The sequence below is a fragment of the Macaca thibetana genome, chromosome 9 (assembly GCF_024542745.1).
Source record: "Macaca thibetana thibetana isolate TM-01 chromosome 9, ASM2454274v1, whole genome shotgun sequence".
NCBI lineage: Eukaryota > Metazoa > Chordata > Mammalia > Primates > Cercopithecidae > Macaca > Macaca thibetana.
The window spans coordinates 83,658,167-83,680,483 of NC_065586.1; the positions used below are offsets into that span (position 1 = coordinate 83,658,167).

At 41.2% G+C, this 22,317-nt stretch overlaps 1 protein-coding gene across 3 annotated transcripts in view; it reads left to right on the forward strand.

Annotated features, from left to right (window-relative positions):
* Nucleotides 1–22,315, forward strand: part of PAPSS2 (3'-phosphoadenosine 5'-phosphosulfate synthase 2) — a 185,690-nt gene extending 163,375 nt beyond the window's left edge. For all 3 annotated transcript variants that reach the window (XM_050805560.1, XM_050805562.1, XM_050805561.1), the window contains exons 8-12: nt 1,673–1,878; nt 15,854–15,989; nt 17,990–18,258; nt 19,625–19,854; nt 20,449–22,315. In XM_050805560.1, the coding sequence (XP_050661517.1) occupies nt 1,673–1,878; nt 15,854–15,989; nt 17,990–18,258; nt 19,625–19,854; nt 20,449–20,587 (980 nt within the window). In that variant the 3' untranslated portion in view covers nt 20,588–22,315. The remainder of the gene's footprint in view (nt 1–1,672; nt 1,879–15,853; nt 15,990–17,989; nt 18,259–19,624; nt 19,855–20,448) is intronic.
* The last annotated feature ends 2 nt before the right edge of the window (nt 22,316–22,317 follow it).

Consider the following 22,317-nt stretch of genomic DNA (forward strand, 5'->3'; position numbering starts at 1 on the left):
AAAGAGGGAACAGGAGGGGGAAAAAAAGGTGATTTTATGCCAAAGCCACCATGAATAACATCAGGACGACTGCTTGTTTGGGATACCATAGATTAGTGGGTTTGTTTTGTTTTTTTGAGACAAGGTCTTGCTCTGTCACCCAGGCTGGAGTACAGTGGAGTGATCAGGGCTCACTGCAGCCTCATACTCCTGGGCTCAAGTGAACCTCTTGCCTCAGCCTCCTGAGTAGCTGGGACTACAGGTGCATGCCAGCATGTCCAGCTAATTTTAAAAAACATGTGTATACACATATATATGTATACACACACACACACACACACATTTTTTGGTAGAGATGAGGTCTTGCCATGTTACCCAGGCTGGTCACAAACTGTTGGCCTGAAGCCATCCTCCCATCTTGGCCTCCCAAAATGTTGGGATTATAGGTGTAAGCCACTGCACCTGGCTGAAAATACATTTTTACAAGTGCATGAGATGGGTACAGAAAACAGAATGAATAAGATCTAGTATTTGATAGCACAACAGGATGACTATAGTGAATAATAATTTAACTGCTGGGCGTGGTGGCTCACACCTGTAATCCCAGCACTTTGGGAGGCCGAGGTGGGTGGATCATGAGGTCAAGAGATCGAGACCATCCTGGCCAACATGGTGAAACCCCATCTCTACTAAAATACAAAAATTAGCTGGAAGTGGTGGCACATGCTTGTAGTCCCAGCTACTCGAGAGGCTGAGGCAGGAGAATAGCTTGAACCCAGGAGGCAGAGGTTGCAGTGAGCCAAGATTGTGCCACTGAACTCCAGCCGGGTGGCAGAGCAAGACTCTAAGAAATAAAAATTTAAAAAAATTAGCTGTACATTTAAAAATAACTAAGAGGATAATTGGATTTTTGTAACACAAAGGATAAATGCTTCAGGTGATGGGTACCTCATTTACCCTGATGTGATTATTATGCATTGTATTCCTGTATCAAAATATCTTATGCACCCCATAAACATATACACTATGTACCCATGAAAGTTAAAAATTAAAGAAAAAGGTGAATGAGATATTACCCAGATTGTAGTTGATTAATATTAAAAAAGAGAAACATACAACTGTCATAAGTAACTTATTATACAAAAAATGCATACTCATTCCCATAGATTAATATCAATTATCTGATTTTTTTTCTGTCTTTTCAATTCAGTGTGTTGGTATGCAGATAGAGCCTAAACAGATAATGAAATAAAAGACTTGCTTGACGTTCTTATGAGGTTCTTTTCCAAGAAAGACTAGAGAGTTTTGTTTTGGTTTGTTTTGCTAGCTTAATTTTATTTAATTGGGTTTTGGAAAACTTTAAACTCCTTACTGCATTGAGGTCAGGACTTAGATTTGAAAAGGGAACCCACAAAGAGGTGTGTCCAAAGTTAGATCAGTTTATGGAGGCCACCTCCATGATTTGAAACTCAACCCACTTTTCACATATGCTCCATTTGCTTTGGGAAGCCCTTCAAGGACTTGTCATCATGGAATCTAGAGAAACTGATGCAGCTAACACAACTACTTGGATGTGGGTCTTAATGCTTCTTGAAGGAAATGTTTGGAAGGGGCATTGTGCACATTTGAGTCATGCTTCACGTATGATGCACCTTGTGTCTAGTTTTCATGCATCACATGGCTCTTTCCACAGATGGCGTGATCAACATGAGCATCCCCATTGTACTGCCCATCTCTGCAGAGGATAAGACACGGCTGGAAGGTTGCAGCAAGTTTGTCCTGGCACATGGTGGGCAGAGGGTAGCTATCTTACGAGATGCTGAATTCTATGAACACAGAAAAGAGGAGCGCTGTTCCCGTGTTTGGGGGACAACATGTACAAAACACCCCCATATCAAAGTAAGTCACAAAACCTTTGAAGGGCTTTCTTGATCTATTTCAACTGAGAGGAAAAATAACTCTTTAATTCCTTTGCAAAGGACATAGAAAAACTGGGATTAGGTAGAAGAATGTACTTCTAAGGTAGGGTTTGCAGGCTTTGCCTTGGGAGATGTTTTTAGAAAGGTGCAAAGTAATGTCTTTCTGTTTGAGGTCTGGTCTCAATGATCTCTTGAGTCCTCAGATTCTGCAGTGGCTGGCATCCTCAGCTAAATGGAACCAGGTAAGTAATTTAGTCTGACAACATGAGTAGAGGAACAAAATCATAGCTGTAGCTATGCACAAAGCCATAACTAAAGCTTGCAGCCCTGTCCATCTTGAAAATGCACAAGGAAAATAAATATCTTCATAAAGAATGGGCCCAACCAAACACTGGAACAAGAACTCAGAGTTCATGCTCTGTGGCTAGTGAGGGGGTCAGTGATATTCTCTCAGTAAACACAAATCAGCACAGATAGTGGCAGAGTTTCCAGAGGAAAGATACACATTTTTGTCACTGGATTTTTTATTTATTTATTTATTTATTTATTTTTTGAGACGGAGTCTCGCTCTGTCGCCCAGGCTGGAGTGCGGTGGCGCGATCTCGGCTCACTGCAAGCTTCTCCTTCTGGGTTACGCCATTCTCCTGCCTCAGCCTCCTGAGTAGCTGGGACTACAGGCACCCGCCACCACGCCCAGCTAATTTTTTGTATTTTTAGTAGAGACGGGGTTTCACCGTGTTAGCCAGGATGGTCTAGATCTCCTGACCTCGTGATCCACCCGCCTCAGCCTCCCAAAGTGCTGGGATTACAGGCGTGAGCCACTGCGCCCGGTCCGTGGATATTTTTAAGATTGAAAAAAATGTGTTCATCTGATAGGATCAGGTAGGGTCTATCATGCCTAAAGGCAAAGTACACTAACTCCTCAGATTCCTTCACAGCTTCTAATTACTGTTGGTGATGGGGTGGTGTGGGGTTTTATGAAGCTGCTGGCTGTGGTTCATTTCCCACAAAGAAAAATAAGTGAAATTGAATGCTAAAACCATCCCTCATCCAAGATAAGAGCAGTAGGGTGGAAATGAAAAAAGTCATATACTACTAATTTGACTTCTCAAATCTCCTCCCAGCATGTCCCTTTCAGCATGTTCACAGGAAGAGAGAGCACTGTCAGACCCAGGAGACTCTAAAAAGCCTGGGATTAGACAAGGCATGCCCTCCCTCTGGGCCTCAGTTTCTTTATTTATAAAAGGAGAAGCCAGGCTGGGCGCGGTGGCTCATGCCTGTAATCCTGGTACTTTGGGAGGCTGAGGCCAGCACATCACCTGAGGTTGGGAGTTCGAGACCAGTCTGGCCAACATGGTGATACCCTTTCTGTACTAAAAACACAGAAATTAGCTGGACGTGGTGGCAGGTGCCTGTAATCCCAGCTACTTGGGAGGCTGAGGCACAAGAATTGCTTGAACCCAGGAGACAGAGGTTGCAGTGAGCCAAGCTGCCACTGCACTCTAGCCTGGGTGACAGAGTGAGCAAGACATGGTCTCAAAAAAAAAAAAAAAAAAAAAAAAAAAGAGAGGCCAGACTCAAAATAACTGTAAGATCTCTTCCAGCCTCATGGCCCTGTCAAAAGATAGGGCTTCTTTTGGCCTTCGTTTTTGTTACAAAATGTTCCAAAATAGGAAAGGCCTTTTTAAGGTCCCTGTTTGTGGCCTCTGAAGGCCTTCTCTATCTGAACACAAAAGTCAACGGCAAGCAAAGCAGCTTTTTCATTTATTTATTTATTTTTAAAAAATTATTGTTTTTTGAGATGGAGTCTTGCTCTGTCATAATCATATAGGTTTGGGATTTTATCTTTACTCAGTGACTGAAAGAATAGCAGTCATTTGGTTATGGTTATGTCAGCTCAGATATTTCTACCTTTTGGGTCTGATATTCACATACATAGGACTAGCACTAAAAAAACCTGAAGAGTTTCTTAAGTGATTACAGGCATAGCTCGTTTTACTACGCTTCACTTTATCGTGCTTCACAGATTTTGCTTTTCTTTCTTTCTTTCTTTTCTTTTCTTTTTTTTTAACAAATTGAAGGTTTGTGTCAAACCTGCTCTGAGTCTGTGAGTGCCATCTTCCCAGCAGCACGTGCTCATTTTGTGCCTCTGTGTCACATTTTGATGATTCTTATGATATTTTAGATTTCTTCATTATCGTTATGACCTGTTCTGGTGATCTACGATTAGTGATCTTTGATGTTACTATTGTAATTGTTTTGGGGCACCACAAATTGCACCCATATGATGGCAAACTTAATTCATAAATGTTGTGTGTGTTCTGCCTTCTCCACTCACTGGCCATTCCCCCATCTCTCTCCCTCTCCTTGGGACTCCCTATTCCCTGAGATCCATCAGTATTTGAATTAGGCCAATTAATAACCCTGCAGTGGCCTCTGAGTGTTCGAGTGAAAGGAAGACTCACACATCTCTCACTTTAAGTCAAACCTGGAAATGATTGAGCTTAGTGAGGAAGGCACGTAGAAAGTTGAAATAGGGCTCAGGCATGGTGGCTCACACTTGTAATCCCAGCACTTTGGGAGGCCAAGGCTGGCAGATCACCTGAAGTCGGGAGTTCGAGACCAGCCTGACCAACATGGAGAAACCCCATCTCTACTAAAAATACAAAATTAGCTGGGCATGGTGGTGCATGCATGTAATCCCAGCTACTCGGGAGCTTGAGGCAGGCGAATCGCTTGAACTCAGGAGGCAGAGGTTGCCATGGGCCAAGATAGCGCCATTGCACTCCAGCCTGGCAACAAGAGTGATACTCCATCTCAAAAAAAACAAAAAGAAATAAATTTGAAATAGGCCTCCTGGGCCAGTTAGCCAAGTTGTAAATGCAAAGGAAAAGTTATTGGAGAAAATTACACACAGTGAGCAAGCAAAAGATAAGGAAGCAAAGCATCCTTATTGCCAATGTAGGGGTCACGGGAAAACTTCCTCTTCGCCCCCTGAAGTTTTGCTGAAAAGGCAACCGACAAAAGGCAGGTTAATAAGAAAAGGCATCCAGATTTATTAGTGCACACAGGGGGAAAATCGCAGAGTGATTACTCCTTACCCCTGATGGGGTAGAGAAGCTTGTATAACATCCTGAGATTATAGAAAAAATGAGGGCTCAGAGGATGGCCAAAACCAGGTTATGGCAGTAAATTAGGTTATGCTGGTAAGACAGGTTATGGGAGGGAGAGAAGAGAAGGCCTGGGTAGCAAAGATGGTCGTGTTATATAGATGACATGAAATTTTAAAGGTAAATGTTTCTTTCAGATCTTTAAATGTGTCAGAGTCTCAGTTAATGTTTCCTAGACCCAGCAAGGGAAGGCCCTTAGAGAGAGCCTGGCTGTATCAATGTAGATTTTCTCTTCAAATGCAAATGTCCCCCACAAAAGGCAGATTTTTAGCTATTTTTGTATTTTCCAGCCCTTCTGAATAGCCATCTTAAACTATGTCAAGGAAATATATTTTGAGGTAAAGTATTTTGGTTTCCTTAACAGATATGGAGAAGGTTTGAGTGGTCTTGCCCAACTAGCTACAACATTCCCTTAAGCCAAAACACCTAATTCAGAGCAAAGCCCTAACTCTCTTCAGTTCTATGAAGGTTGAGAGAGGTGAGGAAGCTGCAGAAGAAAAGTTGGACGCTAGCAGAGGTTGGTTCAAGGAGTTTAAGGAAAAAAATCCATCTCCATAACGTAAAAGTACAAGGTGAAGCAGCAAGTGCTGATGTAGGAGCTGCAGCAGGTTACCCAGAAGATCTAGCTAAGATCACTGATGAAGGTGGCTACACTAACAACAGATTTTCAGTGTAGAAGAAACAGCCTTCTATTGGAAGAAGATGCCACCTAGGATTTTCAGAGCTAGAGAAGAGAAGTCAATGCCTGGCTTCGAAGCTTCAAAGGACAGGCTAACTCTTCTGTTAGGAGCTGGTATAGCTGGTGACTTTAAGTTGAAGCCAGTGCTCATTGGCCATTCTGAAAATCCTAGGGTCCTTAAGGATTATGCTGAATTTACTCTTCCTGTGCTCTTTAAATGGAAAAACAAAGCCTGGATGATAGCACATCTGTTTATAGCGTGGTTTACTGAATATTTTAAGCTCACTATTGAGACCGACTGCTCAAAAAAAGGTTCATTTCAAAATATCACTGCTAATTGACAGTGCACCTAGTTACCCAAGAACTCTGAGGAAGATGTACAAGGAGATTAATTTGTTTTCATGCATAACACCATCCATTCTGCAGCCCACGGATCAAATAGTAATTTCAACTTTCAGGTCTTATTGTTTAAGAAATACGTTTTGTAAGGGTATAGCTGCTCTAGATGGTGATTTCTCAGATGGATGTGGGCAGAGTAAACTGAAAAACTCCTGGAAGGGATTTTTTGGATGCCATAAAGAACATTTGCGATTTGTGGGAAGAGGTTAAACTATTGATGTTAATGGGAGTTTGAAAGAAGTTGATTTCATCCTTCATGGATGACTTTGAGGGGTTCAAGACTTCAGTGGAGGAAGTAACTGCAGATGTGGTGGAAATAGCAAGATAACTAGAATTGGAAGTGGAGCCTGAAGAAGTGACTGAATTGTTGCAATCTCATGATAGAACTTGAAAGGATGAGGAGTTGCTTCCTATGGATGAGCAAATATATTGTTTTTTTGAGATGGAATCTACTCCTGGTGAAGATGCTTTTGAAATGGCAATACAATATTTAGAATATTATGTAAGCTTAGTTGATAAAACAGTGGCAGCCTTTGAGAGGATTGACTCCAATTTTGAAGGAATTTCTACCATGGGTAAAATGCTATCAAACAGCATCTCATGCTACAGAGAGTCAGTTGATCTGACAAACTTCATCGTTGTCTTATTTTAATAAATTGCCATAGCCACCCCAGACTTCAGCAGCTATCACCCTTATTTGTCAGCAGCCATTAACACAAGGTAAGATCCTCCACCAGAAGAACGATTACAACTCTTTGAAGGCTCAGAGGATCATTAATATTTTTAGCAAAAAGGTATTTTTAAATTAAGATAGGCTGGGCGTGGTGGCTCACCCTGTAATCCCAACACTTTAGGAGGCCGATTGTTTCAGCCCAGGAGTTTGAGATCAGCCTTGGCAACATGGCGAAACCCTCTCCCTACTAAAAATACAAAAAACTAGCTGGGCATGGTGGTGCGCACCTGTAGTACCAGCTACTCAGGAGGCTGAGGTGGGAGGATCACCTGAGCCTGGGAAGTCAAGGCTGCAGTGAGCTGTGATTACATCAGTGCACTCCAACCTGGCTTATAGGAGTGAGACCCTTTCTCAAAAAAAAAAAAAAGAAGAAAGTTTAGATGTATTACATTTTAAAGACAATGCCATTGCACACTTAATAGACTATGGTATCGTGTAAACATAACTTTTAAAATGCACTGGGAAACCAAAAAATTTGTGTGACTTCCTTTATTACAATATCCACTTTATTGCAGTAGTCTGGAACTGAACCTGCAGTGTCTCTCAGGTATGCCCGTATTTTTTTCATCATTCCTTACAATGTATGCTGGCAGATGGAACTCAGAATTTTAGAATTTCTTAGAAGCCAGGGAGAATGGTGGCATGACTTGTGGCTTTGACAATATTTTCAGTGACTCTGTACCTTCAGGTTATTAGAGGGACTCAATAAACATTCCCAGGGAGCTAATGGTGAGAAATGAGCTTTGGATAACCAGAGAGAGAAAGCCACTCACTCTGTAGACATTTTGTGCAAAAGTGAGAGAGATTGATGAAGATTGTTGAAGATTGTTGCATGTACGAAACACACAAGTTTTATTGGCAAAATAATTCTTTTCGTTGTGTCCTTTTTTTAGCACTCTGAAACCCACAAAAACACTTTAACATTGATTTTTAGAACCCCACAGCTTCCAAAAGTAATTACTTCCAAAAGTATAATCCTGGGCCTTATTCTATTTCCATGTGGCACTGGGAATGATATTTGCAAGGAAAATAGAGTCACTAAGAAATGGTCGGCCTTCGTTACAGAGCTTATCACCAACGTCATTCTTGACCTTCCATTCAAGGCATCCAACCCTCTGTTTGGTGTCACTAAATATAGAAACATGTGCCATGCGCTCAGATGAAATTATCACGAGGAGCAGGTGAAACTTGTAAAACTAATGCTTGCTGGGGCTTTGTTGCCTTTCATCCATGGCTCCCAAATATTTGTCAAGTAGTAATTATTTTTCACAGTGCTCTTGGTGAGGTAACTAAGAATCATCACTCCTGTTTTGCACTGTACATTTTCTTGTACAAACCAAGAGAACAGAATGTGACTTCTCAATGAAAGACAGGAAGGAGAGTTTATAGCCTTTAGCTCCATAATGAAAACCATATGGTTAGTTACATCAACAGAATCACCTGAGGAGCTTTACGAATCACCCATGACTGGATCCCATCCTCACAGATTTCTCATTTAATTGGCTTTGAGTCACATCTGATTATTGAGGGGTGGGTAGTTAAAGCTGCCCGTGATTCTAATGTGCTGTGAAGGTTGAAACTATTGAGTTAAATAATTGTTTGGAGCTATTTTCTTTATGGCCCCTCCTGCATATATCCTGCAAGTGCCTCAAACTCAACATGTTTAACCTCCCCCCAAGCCTGTTCCCCCTACTATGTCTCCTATCTTAGTGACAGCTTCACCATCCAAATGGTGGCCTGTGACTAAAACCTAGATGCCATTCTTGCTTCTCTCTTCTCCCCTTGTCCATTCAGTCACCAAGTCCTGCCAAATGTAGCTTTCAGGTATTGCTTGAATTCATTCACTCCTCTTCTATTCCATCTTGGGTCAGTACATTTCAATTCTTCCCTCTCTCTTTTCTTACTCCCCCCTAATCTCCCACTCTTTAGCTAGAGTGAATTATTCAACCTTTCTTTGGAAACCCCTTTATTAAGATACAATTTACCGCAAAGCCTCTTGCCACCACCAGCCAATACATTCCCTCGTCCAGTCCTTCCAGAGCTGGTCATTCGATCATGCTCTCTCTGACTTTTGCACATACTCATCCTCCAACCTGGCACACTGTTTCTTCCACCTCTGCCTCCAGACCTTATTACCTCCTTTCAGAAGTCAGCGCTGACTCCCATGACACATGAGCATGACTGAGTGCCCCTTCTTTGTCCTCCCAGAGTAATTTGGACTTGCCGCTTTCATACCTGTGATAGGTGAAACTGAAACGTCAACATGGGGGCCACTGATGAGAGGCAGTGAGCGCGGTGGTGAGAAGAATCTGGTTTGCAGGAGTCTGAGATTTGGGTCTTGGCTTTGATATGAAAGCTCTGTGCATTTGAACTCTGCCACTTCCCCTCTGTAAAACTGCCTTCTCTTCTGAAAATGAGGACATTAAATCTACGTCACCTCCAGGTTCCTTAGCGCCAGATTCTGTGACTATGATTGATATCACAGATATGAATGTGTGTGTGTGTGTATATATATATACACGAGGAGTATATGTGTGTGTATGTGTGTGTGTGTGTATATATATTCTCCTCTTGTATGCATTAGTTTTTCTTCTCTTTGATTCTGTTCTCTGCACTCTTTCATCATGACCTTATCTTCCTGAACCCACCATTTCCTTCCTTCTTTCTGGTTACTTTCACTTCTCTCTGCTCCCTTTTTGCATTCTTTGTCACCTTCCCACCCTCAGCTGCTCCTCCTTTTCCAAATAGTGCATTCCCTCATCTCCAGATTTGCTTTTGAGTCTTCCTCTTCTTGGCCTCTTTGAGCCTATTTATAATAGCTTTCTTAGTCTTTACCTTAGTGGTTGAGCTTATCCTCTCCTTTATGCATTCTTGTGTGTAATTTTGAGCCCAATTCCCTATTTGCTACTTCACTGGGCTCCTGAAACCTGCTCCTCATTCCTTTTCATGCATCCAGTTCTGCAAATCCTCTAGCTGTGGCCCTGCTGCTGTCTTTGGCAGGAAGCTTGAAAGGGGCTGGGAACTTCTAGGCCACAAAGCCCTAGGAAATTAAGCAGAGCCTCTGGATCTCCCTTCCTGACAGCTGTACACAGTTCTGGTGATAATTGGGCCACCTTAGGGATAGAGATGCACCTTGTCCCTCCCCATCCCAGAAATGCCAACTCATAGTTTTAATGTTTCTCTTCAAACAGAAAGGTTTTTAGGCTGGATGCTGGATGAATTTGGTTTGATGCCCTCTTCACCAATAGATAGAGCAATATAGGGTGGACCCCTAGTGTCCAGAATAAATTACTGCATCCTCAGGGGGTTGGTGGTCAACTCTCAAAATTGTGTTGTGTCCAACTCTAAGCAATGAGGAGAAAGTATATATATAGGTATGGATATTTGAAAATATTCTTAAATTATTTGACTGAGCACAGTTTAGAAAAGAGGCCATGAAAACACATACAAAAACCTCGCATAATTGCCTTCTGTCTACCCCAGGGTTTCTCAGCCTCAGCACTGTTGACAGTTTGGACTAGATAATTCTTCATTGAGAGGGCAGTTCTGTGCAATGTAGGGTATTTAGTGGCATCTCTAGCCTCTGTTCACTAGATGCCAATAGCACTTCAGTTGTCACAGTCAAAATTATCTTCAGATGTCAAATGTTACCAGGAGTGACTAAATCAGCCTCTGTTTAGAACCACTGCTCTATCCCAATACCCCACTCCCTGAACCTCTCTGGAATGCAGGTCATAGTAAACCCCAATATCTGGTCATAACGGGGATGTGAACCAGGTCCACCATCACTATCTTCGTGTCTTCCTACTAGGTGTTTCAAATCAGCTTTCTCTCACTCACTCTTGCTTCCCTCTTCTCTGTAACATTTCAGGTAACCAAGTTGTGTTTGGAAAGTGGTGTAAGGTCTATGGGGTTTGATTAGGGGAAGGATTGTAGAACCATTACCTATTTGAGGAGTAAGATTGGCTGTAAGTATGTAAGTATTTGTGTCAGTGACTACGAGAGACACACCTCTGTAACTGATTATACTTCAATACCAGATGGAAAATATTTAAACTTATAGGAAAAAACAAAGGTTGCTATGTTTTCCTTTTCTTTTTTCTTTCCTTTTCCTTTTTTTTTTTTTTTTTTTTTTTTTTTTTTTGAGACAGAGTCTCACTCTGTTGCCAAGGCTGGAGTGCAGTGGCACAATCCCAGCTCACTGCAACCTCCACCTCCCAGGTTCAAGTGATTCTCCTGCCTCAGCCTCCTGAGTAGCTGGGATTACAGGTGCCTGCCACCACACCCGGCTATTTTTTGTATTTTTAGGAGAGATGGGCTTTCACTATATTGGCCAGGCTGGTCTGAACTCCTGACTTCGTGATCCGCCCACCTCAGCCTCTCAAAGTACTGGGATTATGGGATTGAGACACCGTGCGCAGCCATGTTTTTCTTTTTCGTTGGTTTGACCATTCTTCAACCCTGGCTCACCCCTAATATTTGTGGGGTCCAGAGCAAGAATACAAATGGAGATCCATACATCATATTTAAAAGTTACATGTATAACTAACAAACTGCTAAATAAAATATGTTCGATCCTTCTACTTTGACAACTGTGCCTTGATCACAAACTGGAAAGCCAGGTTCAAATATAGACTTCTGGGCTCTGCATCAGAATATGGTAGTGTGTGGAGAGTTGGCCCTTGGCCTTTCACCAACTCTCCCTTCTCCTTCTATGCTAGGCCTCTTCCTGTGCTATGTGGGTCCTCTGGATTGATTTGTGGGTACCCCGGGCTGCATGGCTGAGCTCTCTCCACAACCTCTACAGACCCTCCCTGCTTGGCCCGCCTTCAGAACTAGGGCTGCTCTGAGTGTGTGGTCCACCCTAGAAAGACAGGTTGGGAGATGAAGCTCTTCCAGGCCCTAGCAGCAAGCTCAGAATTGATTGGGCAGGAAATTCTAGAGTTCTGGGTACCCAGATTGTGATCAAAAGAGTAGGTGATGACTCTGGGTGGGTCTTCCCACCAAGGGTCTTCTTGCCTTTATGGGATGGACACAACAAAAGGGGGCCAGAATTGGGCCATCTAATGTGTGGGACACTATGAAGGTGGTTCTCCTAGAGGTCTCCAGGTGCTCTTCACACCCACCTTTCCTGAAGTCACATTTTCAGCTGAGACTGGGAATAGAAAAGTGATTGCTAGTAACCTCAGTGAAATCCTCAGTGAGTTAAAGAAATGGTGGTTCCTCTAAAAAAAAAAATTAGGGTAAAAACAGAACATAAAATTTATCATCTTAACCTTTTGTAAATGTGCAACTCAGTAATGTTAAGTGTATTCACATTGTTGTGAACCACATCTCCAGAACTTTGTCATCTTGCAAAATGGAAGCTCTATACCCATTAAACAACTCCCCGGTCAGCCATGGTGGCTCACACTTGTAATCCCAACACTTTGGAAGGCCGAAGTTGGAGGATTGCTTGAGCCCTCCTCCCTAGGAGGAGTTTGAGACCTACCTAGTTATCATAGTGAGACCCTGTCTCTACAAAAAAATTTTAAAAATTAGCCAGGTGTGGTGGCATGCTTGTAGTCCCAGCTACTTGGGAGGTTGAGGTGGGAGAACTGCATAAGCCCCAGAGGTAGAGGCTGCAGTGAGCTACTGCATGCCAGCCTGGGTGACAGAGCGAGATCTGTCTCAAACCAAAACAAAAATAAAAGCAACTCCCCTATTCTTCCTTCCTCCAGCCCCTGGTAACTACCATTCCACTCTCTGTCTCTATGAATTCGACTACTTTAGATACCTCATATAAGTGGAATCATGTAATATTTGCTTTTTTGCGACTGGCTTATTTCACTTAGCATAATGTCCTCAAGGTTCAGCCACGTTATAGCATGTGACAGGATTTCCTTCCTTTTAAAGGATGAATGATATTCCCTTGTATGTATATACCACATTTTATTTACCCATTCATCCATCTATGGACATTTGGGTTGCTTCCACCTCTTGGCTATTTGAATAGTGCTGCTATGAACATGAGTATACAAGTATTTCTTCAAGACCCTTTCATTTCCTTTGAATATATACCCGTAAGTAGGATTGCTGGATCATACAGTAGTTCCATTTTTAATTCACTGAGGAAACTCCATACTGTTTTTGATAGTGGTTGCACCTTTTACAATCCCACTAACAGTGTACAAGCGTTCCAATTTTTATTTTTCTATATCCTCGCCAACACCAACACTTGTTATTTTTCTCTTTTCTGTATGTGTGTGTGTGTGAGAGAGAGAGAGAGACAGGGTCTCTGTCACCCAGGCTGAAATGCAGTGACACAACCATGGCTCACTGCAGCCCCAACCTTCCCAGGCTCAGGTGATCCTCCCACCTCAGCCTCCCGAGGAGCTGGGACTACAGGCATGCACGACCACGCCAGGCTAATTTTTATATTTTATGCAGAGATGGGGCTTTACCATGTTGCCCAGGCTGGTCTCAAACTCTGGGCTTAAACAATCCACCTGCCGTGAGCCAATCCACAGTGGCTCATGATTACAGGTGTGAGCCACTGTGCCCAGACATTTTCTGTTTTTTTAATAGTAGCCATCCTAATGGATGGGAGATGATATCTCATTGTAGTTTTGATTTGTATTTCTCATAATTAATGATGCTGAGCATCTTACATGCTTTTGACCATTTGTAGATCATCGCAAGGTATGTCTATTCAAGTCTTTTGCCTATTTCTTAATTGGGTTAATTTTTTTGTCATTGAGTTGTAGGAGTTTTTATATATTCTGGATATTAACCCCTTATCAGAAAATATGATTTTCAAATATTTTCTCACTTTCTATAGGTTGCTTTTTCACTGTTGTGTTCTTTGATGCACATATGTTTGAAGCAGTTGCAATTTTTTTTTGCTTTTTTTGCTCATGTTTTTGATGTCATGTCTAATAAATCATTTTCAACTCCAATATCATAAAGCTTTTTCCCTTCTATTTTTTGTAAGAGTTTAAAAGCTTTAGGTCTTACTTTTAGGTCTTTCATCCATTTTGAGTTAAATTTTGTATATGATGTAAGGTAAGGGTCCAACTTCATTCCTTTGCATGTGGATATCCAGTTTTGCCAACATTATTTGTTGAAGAGACTGTTCTTTCCCCCATTCAGTGGTCCTGGTACCCTTGTCAAAGATTATTTTTAAAAAATAGGGTTTAGCTAATAGTCTACGTTTAGCCTTAGAAGTGAATTTAGCTACATTTTGCTGCTCTTTGGAGATTTCCTTTTGTTTTAAAATCCGATGTAATTGAAGAAGGCTGCTTCTTTTGAGAATTTCCATAGAAATTGTGCTCAACAATAATTAACCAGTAGAAAACAAGCTGTCTGATTTTTTCCCCCAGGGTCTCTAATTTAGGTCTTTATTGGAAATAGTCTAAGATACAGCAGACTGTATTAGGAATGTACTAGCAGCAGTTCTCAAGTACGGTTTACAAAACTGAGGGTTCCCAAGATCTTTCTAGAGAATCCCCAAGCTCAAAACTGTGTTCATAATACTAAGACATTCTTTGCCTTTTTCTCTGTATTGACATTTGAATTGCTGGTACAAAAGCAATAGTGGCTAAACCTGCTGTCACTTTAGACTCGAGACAATGACAACTATATCCATAGTCACTGTACTATTCATCATCATGCACTTGCAATAAAAGCAATGCTAGCTTCACCTAAGACTGTTCTTGATGAAGCTGTAAAAGTGATGATTAAATCTTGGCCCTTGAGTCCACATCTTTTTAATATTCCATTACAAAAGAGGAAGTACACATTAAAGTACTTCTGCTACATATACCAATGTACAATGGTTGTCTTAAGGAAAAGTACTTGTACAATGGTTTGTGCTACAAGCAATACTGGCCACTATTTTTTTTTAATGGATCATCATGTTTACTTGAAAGCATGAGTGATAAACTATGGTTATTCAGGTATGACTATTTGGTAGATATTTTTCAAACTGAACAAAGTGAACCTGATAATTCAAGGAAAACAGCTGAGAGTATTCATTGCCAATGATAAATCTTGAAATTGCAAGCAAAAAATTTCTGGAAAATTTTTATTCACCACCATAAGGTTGGCAGATTCCTAGTACTTAGAAAACTTTTTGATGAGACTAGTAATGATATTAACACTTGTGTGTTTAAAAATCCTGTAATAAAATATGTCAACATTTGGAAGACTTACAAACTCAGTGAACTAATAGTTTCTAATTCCAATATATAATATTGCAAAATCATTCATGGGTAAATGATTAATCCAAAGCACAATGGATTTTTAATGTAACAGAGTATGAAAAGTGCATTAATATGACTTCAGATTCCACAGTGCAACTTAAACCTTTAAGAAATTGACACTTGTTGAGTTTTGGGGTAGTATCAAATAAGAATATCCACAATTGTGCAAAAAGGCTATCCAAATCCTCTTCCCTTTTCTAGCTACCTACCTATAGTTGGACTTCCTTTTTATACTTCAGCTAAAACAATATATTACTACAGATTAAACGTAGACATAGATATGAGAATCCAGCTGTCTTCTATTAAGTCAGATATTAAAAAGATTGCAAATATGTAAAACAATACCATACTTCCTACATTTGGGGAGGAAAATGCTTATTTTTCACTAAAAATGTTTTATATGTTAACAGGCAGTAGGTTGATTAATGTTAGCTTTAGATGTATTGGTAAATATTTTTAAATGTTCTCAGTTTAAATTTCTAATATGAAAAGTAATGATAGCTATAACCCACATAAACAAAAGCTCATGGTGGAGGGGGGTACTCAATAATTTTTTAAGAGCATAAACGGTTCTAGAGACCAAAAAGTTTGAGAAATACTGTGCCAGAAATACTGAAGAACTGAAGGCAGTTGTTTAACTGTAACCCGAGATTGGTCTAAAAGGAGAAAATTTTTCAGATAAAATAGAAATCACGATTAATCATCAGCAATCATAACAATATTCTTTCTAGATGGTGATGGAAAGTGGGGACTGGTTGGTTGGTGGAGACCTTCAGGTGCTGGAGAAAATAAGGTGGAATGATGGGCTGGACCAATACCGTCTGACACCTCTGGAGCTCAAACAGAAATGTAAAGAAATGAATGCTGGTATGTAAGTTGGCCTTAGTGCATTTTATTTATTTATTTATTTATTTATTTATTTATTTATTTATTTATTGAGATGGTGTCTTGCTCTGTCACCCAGGCTGGAGTGCAATGGCGTGATCTCAGCTCACTGCAACCTCTGCCTCCCAGGTTCAAGTAATTCTCCTGCCTCAGCCTCCTGAGTAGCTCAGATTACAGGCGCCCGCTACCACACCCAGCTAATTTTTTTATTTTTAGTAGAGATAGGGTTTCAACATGTTGGTCAGGCTGGTCTCAAATTCCTGACCTCAGGTGATCCACCTACCTCGGCCTCCCAAAGTACTGGGATTACAGGTGTGAGCCACCGCACCCGGCCCCTACTGCATTTATTAATACTCCTAACCACCCTCTGATTAAAGAATTAAGGATACCAGGAATCAGCATTTTCTTTAAAAGACAGGTCTCACCCTGTCACCCAGGCTGGAGTGCCATGGCATGACCATAGCTCACTGCAGCCTCAACCGCTTGGGCTCAAGTAATGCTCCCATCTTAACCTCACAAGTAGCTGGGACTACAAGGCACATGTCACCGTACTCTGCTAATTTTTAAATTTTCTTGCAGAAATGGGTTTCACTATGTTTCCTAGGCTGGTCTTAAACTCCTGGGCTCAAGCAATCCCCCTGCCTCAGCCTCCGAAAGTGCTGAGATCATGCCTGGCTTCAGTATTTTTATAGTTAAAAATAACCTGAAAACATCTTCTGTTGGTATGTCTATAATATGGAAACAGTGTTATAAAGTTGTACTATATATTAGAACCATATATTAGAACACTATTCAACAGTTTAAAATATTCACTGATAGAGATACCTAAAGTGTATTTATTAAGTGAAAAAGCACATTGCAGAACAATATGTGCAGCATAATCATATTTTGGGAAAAAAAACAAAATATCATCATAATTCTAAAATCCCTAACCTACTTCTGTGTATAGAGGCAGAAAAGTCTCTGGCAGCACATGCCCCGAACTGCAGGTTACATCCTCTTGGGGATGGAGTTTGGACGAAAATATTTTTATTATTTATTGTATACATTTTGAAAAAGAGGGAGAAAAAGTAATAATAGGATTATTGGTGATTTTTATATTCTATTTTGGGCTCTTCTGTATTTCTCAAGTTTTTCATATTATAGACATAAAAATTATATCATTGCCAGATAAAAAAATTAAGGCTCTCAGGAGTCCATCACTAGGTGGAGTAGTTTTGGAGATTTCTTTAAAGTGAAGGCAAAATTTTTTTAATGTCTTTAGATTGTTGCCCTTTGCACAGGCCCCAGAAAACGTTCCTCACAATTACTCACCTCCCTCTAGGCTCCCTGGTAGAAGAGGACTAATTAACACCCGCCCTGCCTGAGCCTTGGTGTACAGGAAAGGTCCTGGCAACACATCTTTTCATTCCTGAGTTAGGCTCCCCCTAAGCAGCTTCCTGCCTCTGCGTCTCATCCCTGTCTCAGCAGTCTGGTGTTGGTTAGCATTGGATTAACACCTCTTAAAGACCCACCTGTATTCTCCAGCTGATTATCCAAAGCCAGTGGATAGGCTGGGTGCAGTGGCTCACGCCTGTAATCCCAGCACTTTGGGAGGCTGAGGCAGGTGGATCACTTGAGGTCAGGAGTTCGAGATGAGTCTGGCCAACATGGTGAAACCCTGAGTCTACTAAAAATACAAAAATTAGATGCGTGTGGTGGCACACGCCTATAATCCCAGCTACTCGGGAGGCTGAGGCAGGAGAATCACTTGAATCCTGGAGGCGGAGGTTGCAGTGACCCGAGATCGCTTACTGCACTCCAAGCCTGGGCGACAGAGTGAGACTGTTTCTCAAAAAAAAAAAAAAAAAAAAAAAAAAAAAAAAAAAGCCAGTGGATAATGAATGCACGAAACAATAAACATGGTTGTGTCCTTTCTGTTCTTGTGGAGAAATGATACCATGTGCTTCTGTGACCTTCCTTCTTCTGCTTTCCTTTCCCAGATGCGGTGTTTGCATTCCAGTTGCGCAATCCTGTCCACAATGGCCATGCTTTGTTGATGCAGGACACTCGCCGCAGGCTCCTAGAAAGGGGCTACAAGCACCCGGTCCTCCTGCTACACCCTCTGGGGGGCTGGACCAAAGATGACGATGTGCCTCTGGACTGGCGGATGAAGCAGCACGCGGCTGTGCTCGAGGAAGGGGTCCTGGATCCCAAGTCAACCATTGTTGCCATCTTTCCGTCTCCCATGTTATATGCTGGCCCTACAGAGGTGAGTAATTCCCAGAGCTGGGCTTTGAGAGTCAGAAATTCAGACTCAAACTTTACATAGAAGAGTAAATGAGTCTCTGGGGTCCTTTCTGCTTCCTCATAAGCAGATTCTGGAATGTTCTGGTGTCTCTTCTTTATCCAGCTTCATTATGTTTCCACTCAGTATTTGAAAAATGCTAGAAGGCTGGGCACAGTGGCTGACACCTATAATCCCAGCACTTTGAGAGGCCGAGGCAGGCAGATCACAAGGTCAGGAGTTCGAGACCAGCCTGACCAACATGATGAAACCCCGTCTCTACTAAAAATACAATTAGCCGAGTGTGGTGGTGTGCCCCTGTAATCCCAGCTACTCGGAAAGCTGAGGCAGGAGAATCACTTGAACCTGGGTGGCAGAGGTTGCAGTGAGCCGAGATCACACCACTGCACTCCAGCCTGGGCAACAGAGCAAGACTCCGTCTCAAAAAAAAAAGAAAAAAAGAAAAATGCTAGAAACATCAAATCAAACCTGTTTTACATTGCCTTTGAGAATATGGAAGTTGGCCAGTGAAAGAGGTGGCTAATGAAACTTAACTGGGTTATAGGGCAAGTTGTATCTAACCTAATATTCAATTTCAGAAGTTCCAGTTACTCACCATGCCCTGTGAGCTTCATTAGGAGAGGATATCTTTAAAAGATAAATGTCTCCCTTTTATCATAACACAGTGAGCTTATCACACAGAGATTTTCTTTGTCCCACTGCACCACCACTGTAGTGGATCTGAATGAGTTTGCCGCAAGTATGATGAATAGAAAGGGTCTCAACCCTTTGGAATGCCCCAAACTGAGTTTAATGAATTAATTCTCTTCAATCAGATCAAAGTTCCAGGCCCCTACCTCTCCTTTCCATCCTTTGTGTTGCTATCTGGGCTTTAAAGAGGGCAAGTGTTCCGTTGAACTGAAATCAGCATCTGCATGTGGAAGGTAATTAGCTCATTAACGGCAGTCAGATAATGAGATATTGGAGTTTGTAATTTCCTTTAAACTGCAATTTATTGTGAATAGGGAGGCACTGGAAAGTAAAATCCGTACAGTTCTGTAGAATACTAAGATTTGAGTGTTCTTGTCCTGCTAGCCTGTTTGGAGAAGAGATGAAGAAATACAACCTTGAGTTATGAGGGAGGAAACCTACCTTTAGAGCTCCTACCCTACCTAACATAACAAAGCATGACGAGTGGATGGAGTCTTAGAACCTCAGTGATTTTCTTGCAATTCTTAGTTGACTCATATTACTGAATTACTTTTAAAGCAGAATAAAGGTGTCTCCATAAACCATGACCCACAGATTTAACCCATAATGACCAGCATGTCCCTTATGTAACATTTCCTAGGTCCAGTGGCACTGCAGGTCCCGGATGATTGCAGGGGCCAATTTCTACATTGTGGGCAGGGACCCTGCAGGAATGCCCCATCCTGAAACCAAGAAGGATCTGTATGAACCCACTCATGGGGGCAAGGTCTTGAGCATGGCCCCTGGCCTCACCTCTGTGGAAATCATTCCATTCCGAGTGGCTGCCTACAACAAAGCCAAAAAAGCCATGGACTTCTATGATCCAGCAAGGTAGGTTTTCAGGGGAAAATTCTTTTATCAACATCTGTATAACAGAAATGATGAGGCAGAATTTGGGCCCTTTGAAAAACTCTCCAGTGCACTGCCACATGCTCCCAAGTGGACTGAGTCCCTTGAGAGTCAGGATGTGGTCTTATACATTTTGTCCCCTAAAGTTGTACTACAGTCTTTTGCATATAGTAGATGATCCATAAATATTTCTCTTTCAACATGCATTCTTGAGCATGCGCGGAGTGTCTGGCACACTAGGTGAAAAGAAGCAACACAGAGATTGCAATGAATATTTATGGTGCACTTGCTCCCCATGCTGAGGGCTCACAGAAGTAGGCAGATAAATAGAAGACAGTCTCTGGTCTCAAGACACTTCCCAGGAACAGTATAGGTGCATGGTAAATACTGAATGGATAGCTGCCATTATTTTCCTTTTCTTCTGCAAGTTCCTGAAGATTTAGAGGAGTGCCCACTTTCAAAGATGCAGCATTTTACAGAAAGAACGTGGGTCTCAAAAACCATAACCTACTCCAGGAATCCTTAAGGCAGATATCATTTACCTACACTGAGTTCTTTGTTGCCACCCTGTAACAGGCACAATGAGTTTGACTTCATCTCAGGAACTCGTATGAGGAAGCTCGCCCGGGAAGGAGAGAATCCTCCAGACGGCTTCATGGCCCCCAAAGCATGGAAGGTCCTGACAGATTATTACAGGTCCCTGGAGAAGAACTAATGCCTTTGGCTCCAGAGTTTCTTTCTGAAGTGCTCTTTGATTACCTTTTCTATTTTTATGATTAGATGCTTTGTATTAAATTGCTTCTCAATGATGCATTTTAATCTTTTATAATGAAGTAAAAGTTGTGTCTATAATTTAAATACACACACATACACACACACACAAAGTCAAACTGAAGACCAAATCTTAGCAGGTGAAAGCAATATTCTTATACATTTCAGAATAAAATTAGCTCTATGTATTTTCTACTGCATCTGAGCAGGCAGGTCCCAGATTTCTTAAAGCTTTGACCATGTGTCTAGTTACTTGATGAAAAATGAATATATTTTCCAGCATGTCTTGCCAACCTGCACTCTTAACAATGTCATTTATCAGTTATAAAACATATCAGATTAAGCATCCTCTTCTGTACAATTGACCAAAACAAAAAAAATTTTTTTTCTCACTCTAAAAGAGGTGTGGCTCACATCAAGATTCTTCCTGATGTTTTACTTCATGCTGTACAAAGCCTTAATGTTGTAATCATATCTTACATGTTGAAGACCTGACTGGAGAAACAAAATGTGCAATAACATGAATTTAATCTTAGAGATCTGTGCAGCCTATTTCTGTCACAAAAGTTGTATTGTCTAATAAGAAGAGACGTCTTAATGGCCTCTGTGAGTAATGTAACTCCAGTTAAACGGTGACTTTTAATAGCGTACAGCGCTTTGATGAAAGGAGGTCAATGTGGCGATGTTGTGGAAAGTTATCTTTCCCGCTCTTTGCTGTGGTCATTGTGTCCTGCAGAAAGGATGGCCCTGACTGCAGCAGCAGCGTCAGCTATAACAAAAAATAATTCACACTATCACACTAGCAAGGCACTAGAACTGGAAAGACCACAGAAAACAAAGAATCCAGCCCTTTCATCTTACAGGTGAACAAACTGTGATGATGCACATGTATGTGCTTTGTAAGCTGCTGAGCACTGTAACAAAATGTAAATTTGCCATTATTAGGAAATGCTGGTGGCAGTGAAGGAGTACCCAGGCCACTTGACTCCCAGTCTGGTGCCCTGTCTACACCAGACAACACAGGAGCTGGGTCAGATTCCCCTCAGCTGCTTAACAAAGTTCCTTGAACAGAAAGTGCTTACAAAGCTGCCGCCTTGGATGCTGAAAGGTCGAGTTTTCTGAACTCCACTGATTTTATTGCAGTTGAAGAAAAAAAAAAAAAAAAGCTATTCCAAAGATTTCAAGCTGTTCTGCGAACATCTTCTGATGACTTTACTTCCTAAGAGGCAATGTTTTTACTTTATGCATAATTCATTGTTGCCAAGGAATATGTGAAGAAACAGCACCTTTTAATATATAGGTCTCTCTGGAAGAGACCTAAATTGGAAAGAGAAAACTGTGATAATTTTCATATTCTCATTTTTTAAAAAATGCTAATCTTAACTAACAGTTCTTTTGAGAATAAGTTACACGCAATGGCCACAGCAGTTTGTCTTTAATAGTATAGTGCCTATACTTATGTAATCAGTTACTCACTACTGCCTTTAAAAACAATCCAGCATATTTATTGAAAACATGAGACAGGATTATAGTGCCTTAACCGATATATTTTGTGATTAAAAATATATATATTTAAAACTGCTCTTCTGCTCTAGTACCATGCTTAGTGCAAATGATTATTTCTATGTACAACTGATGCTTGTTCTTATTTTAATAAATTTATCAGAGTGAAGG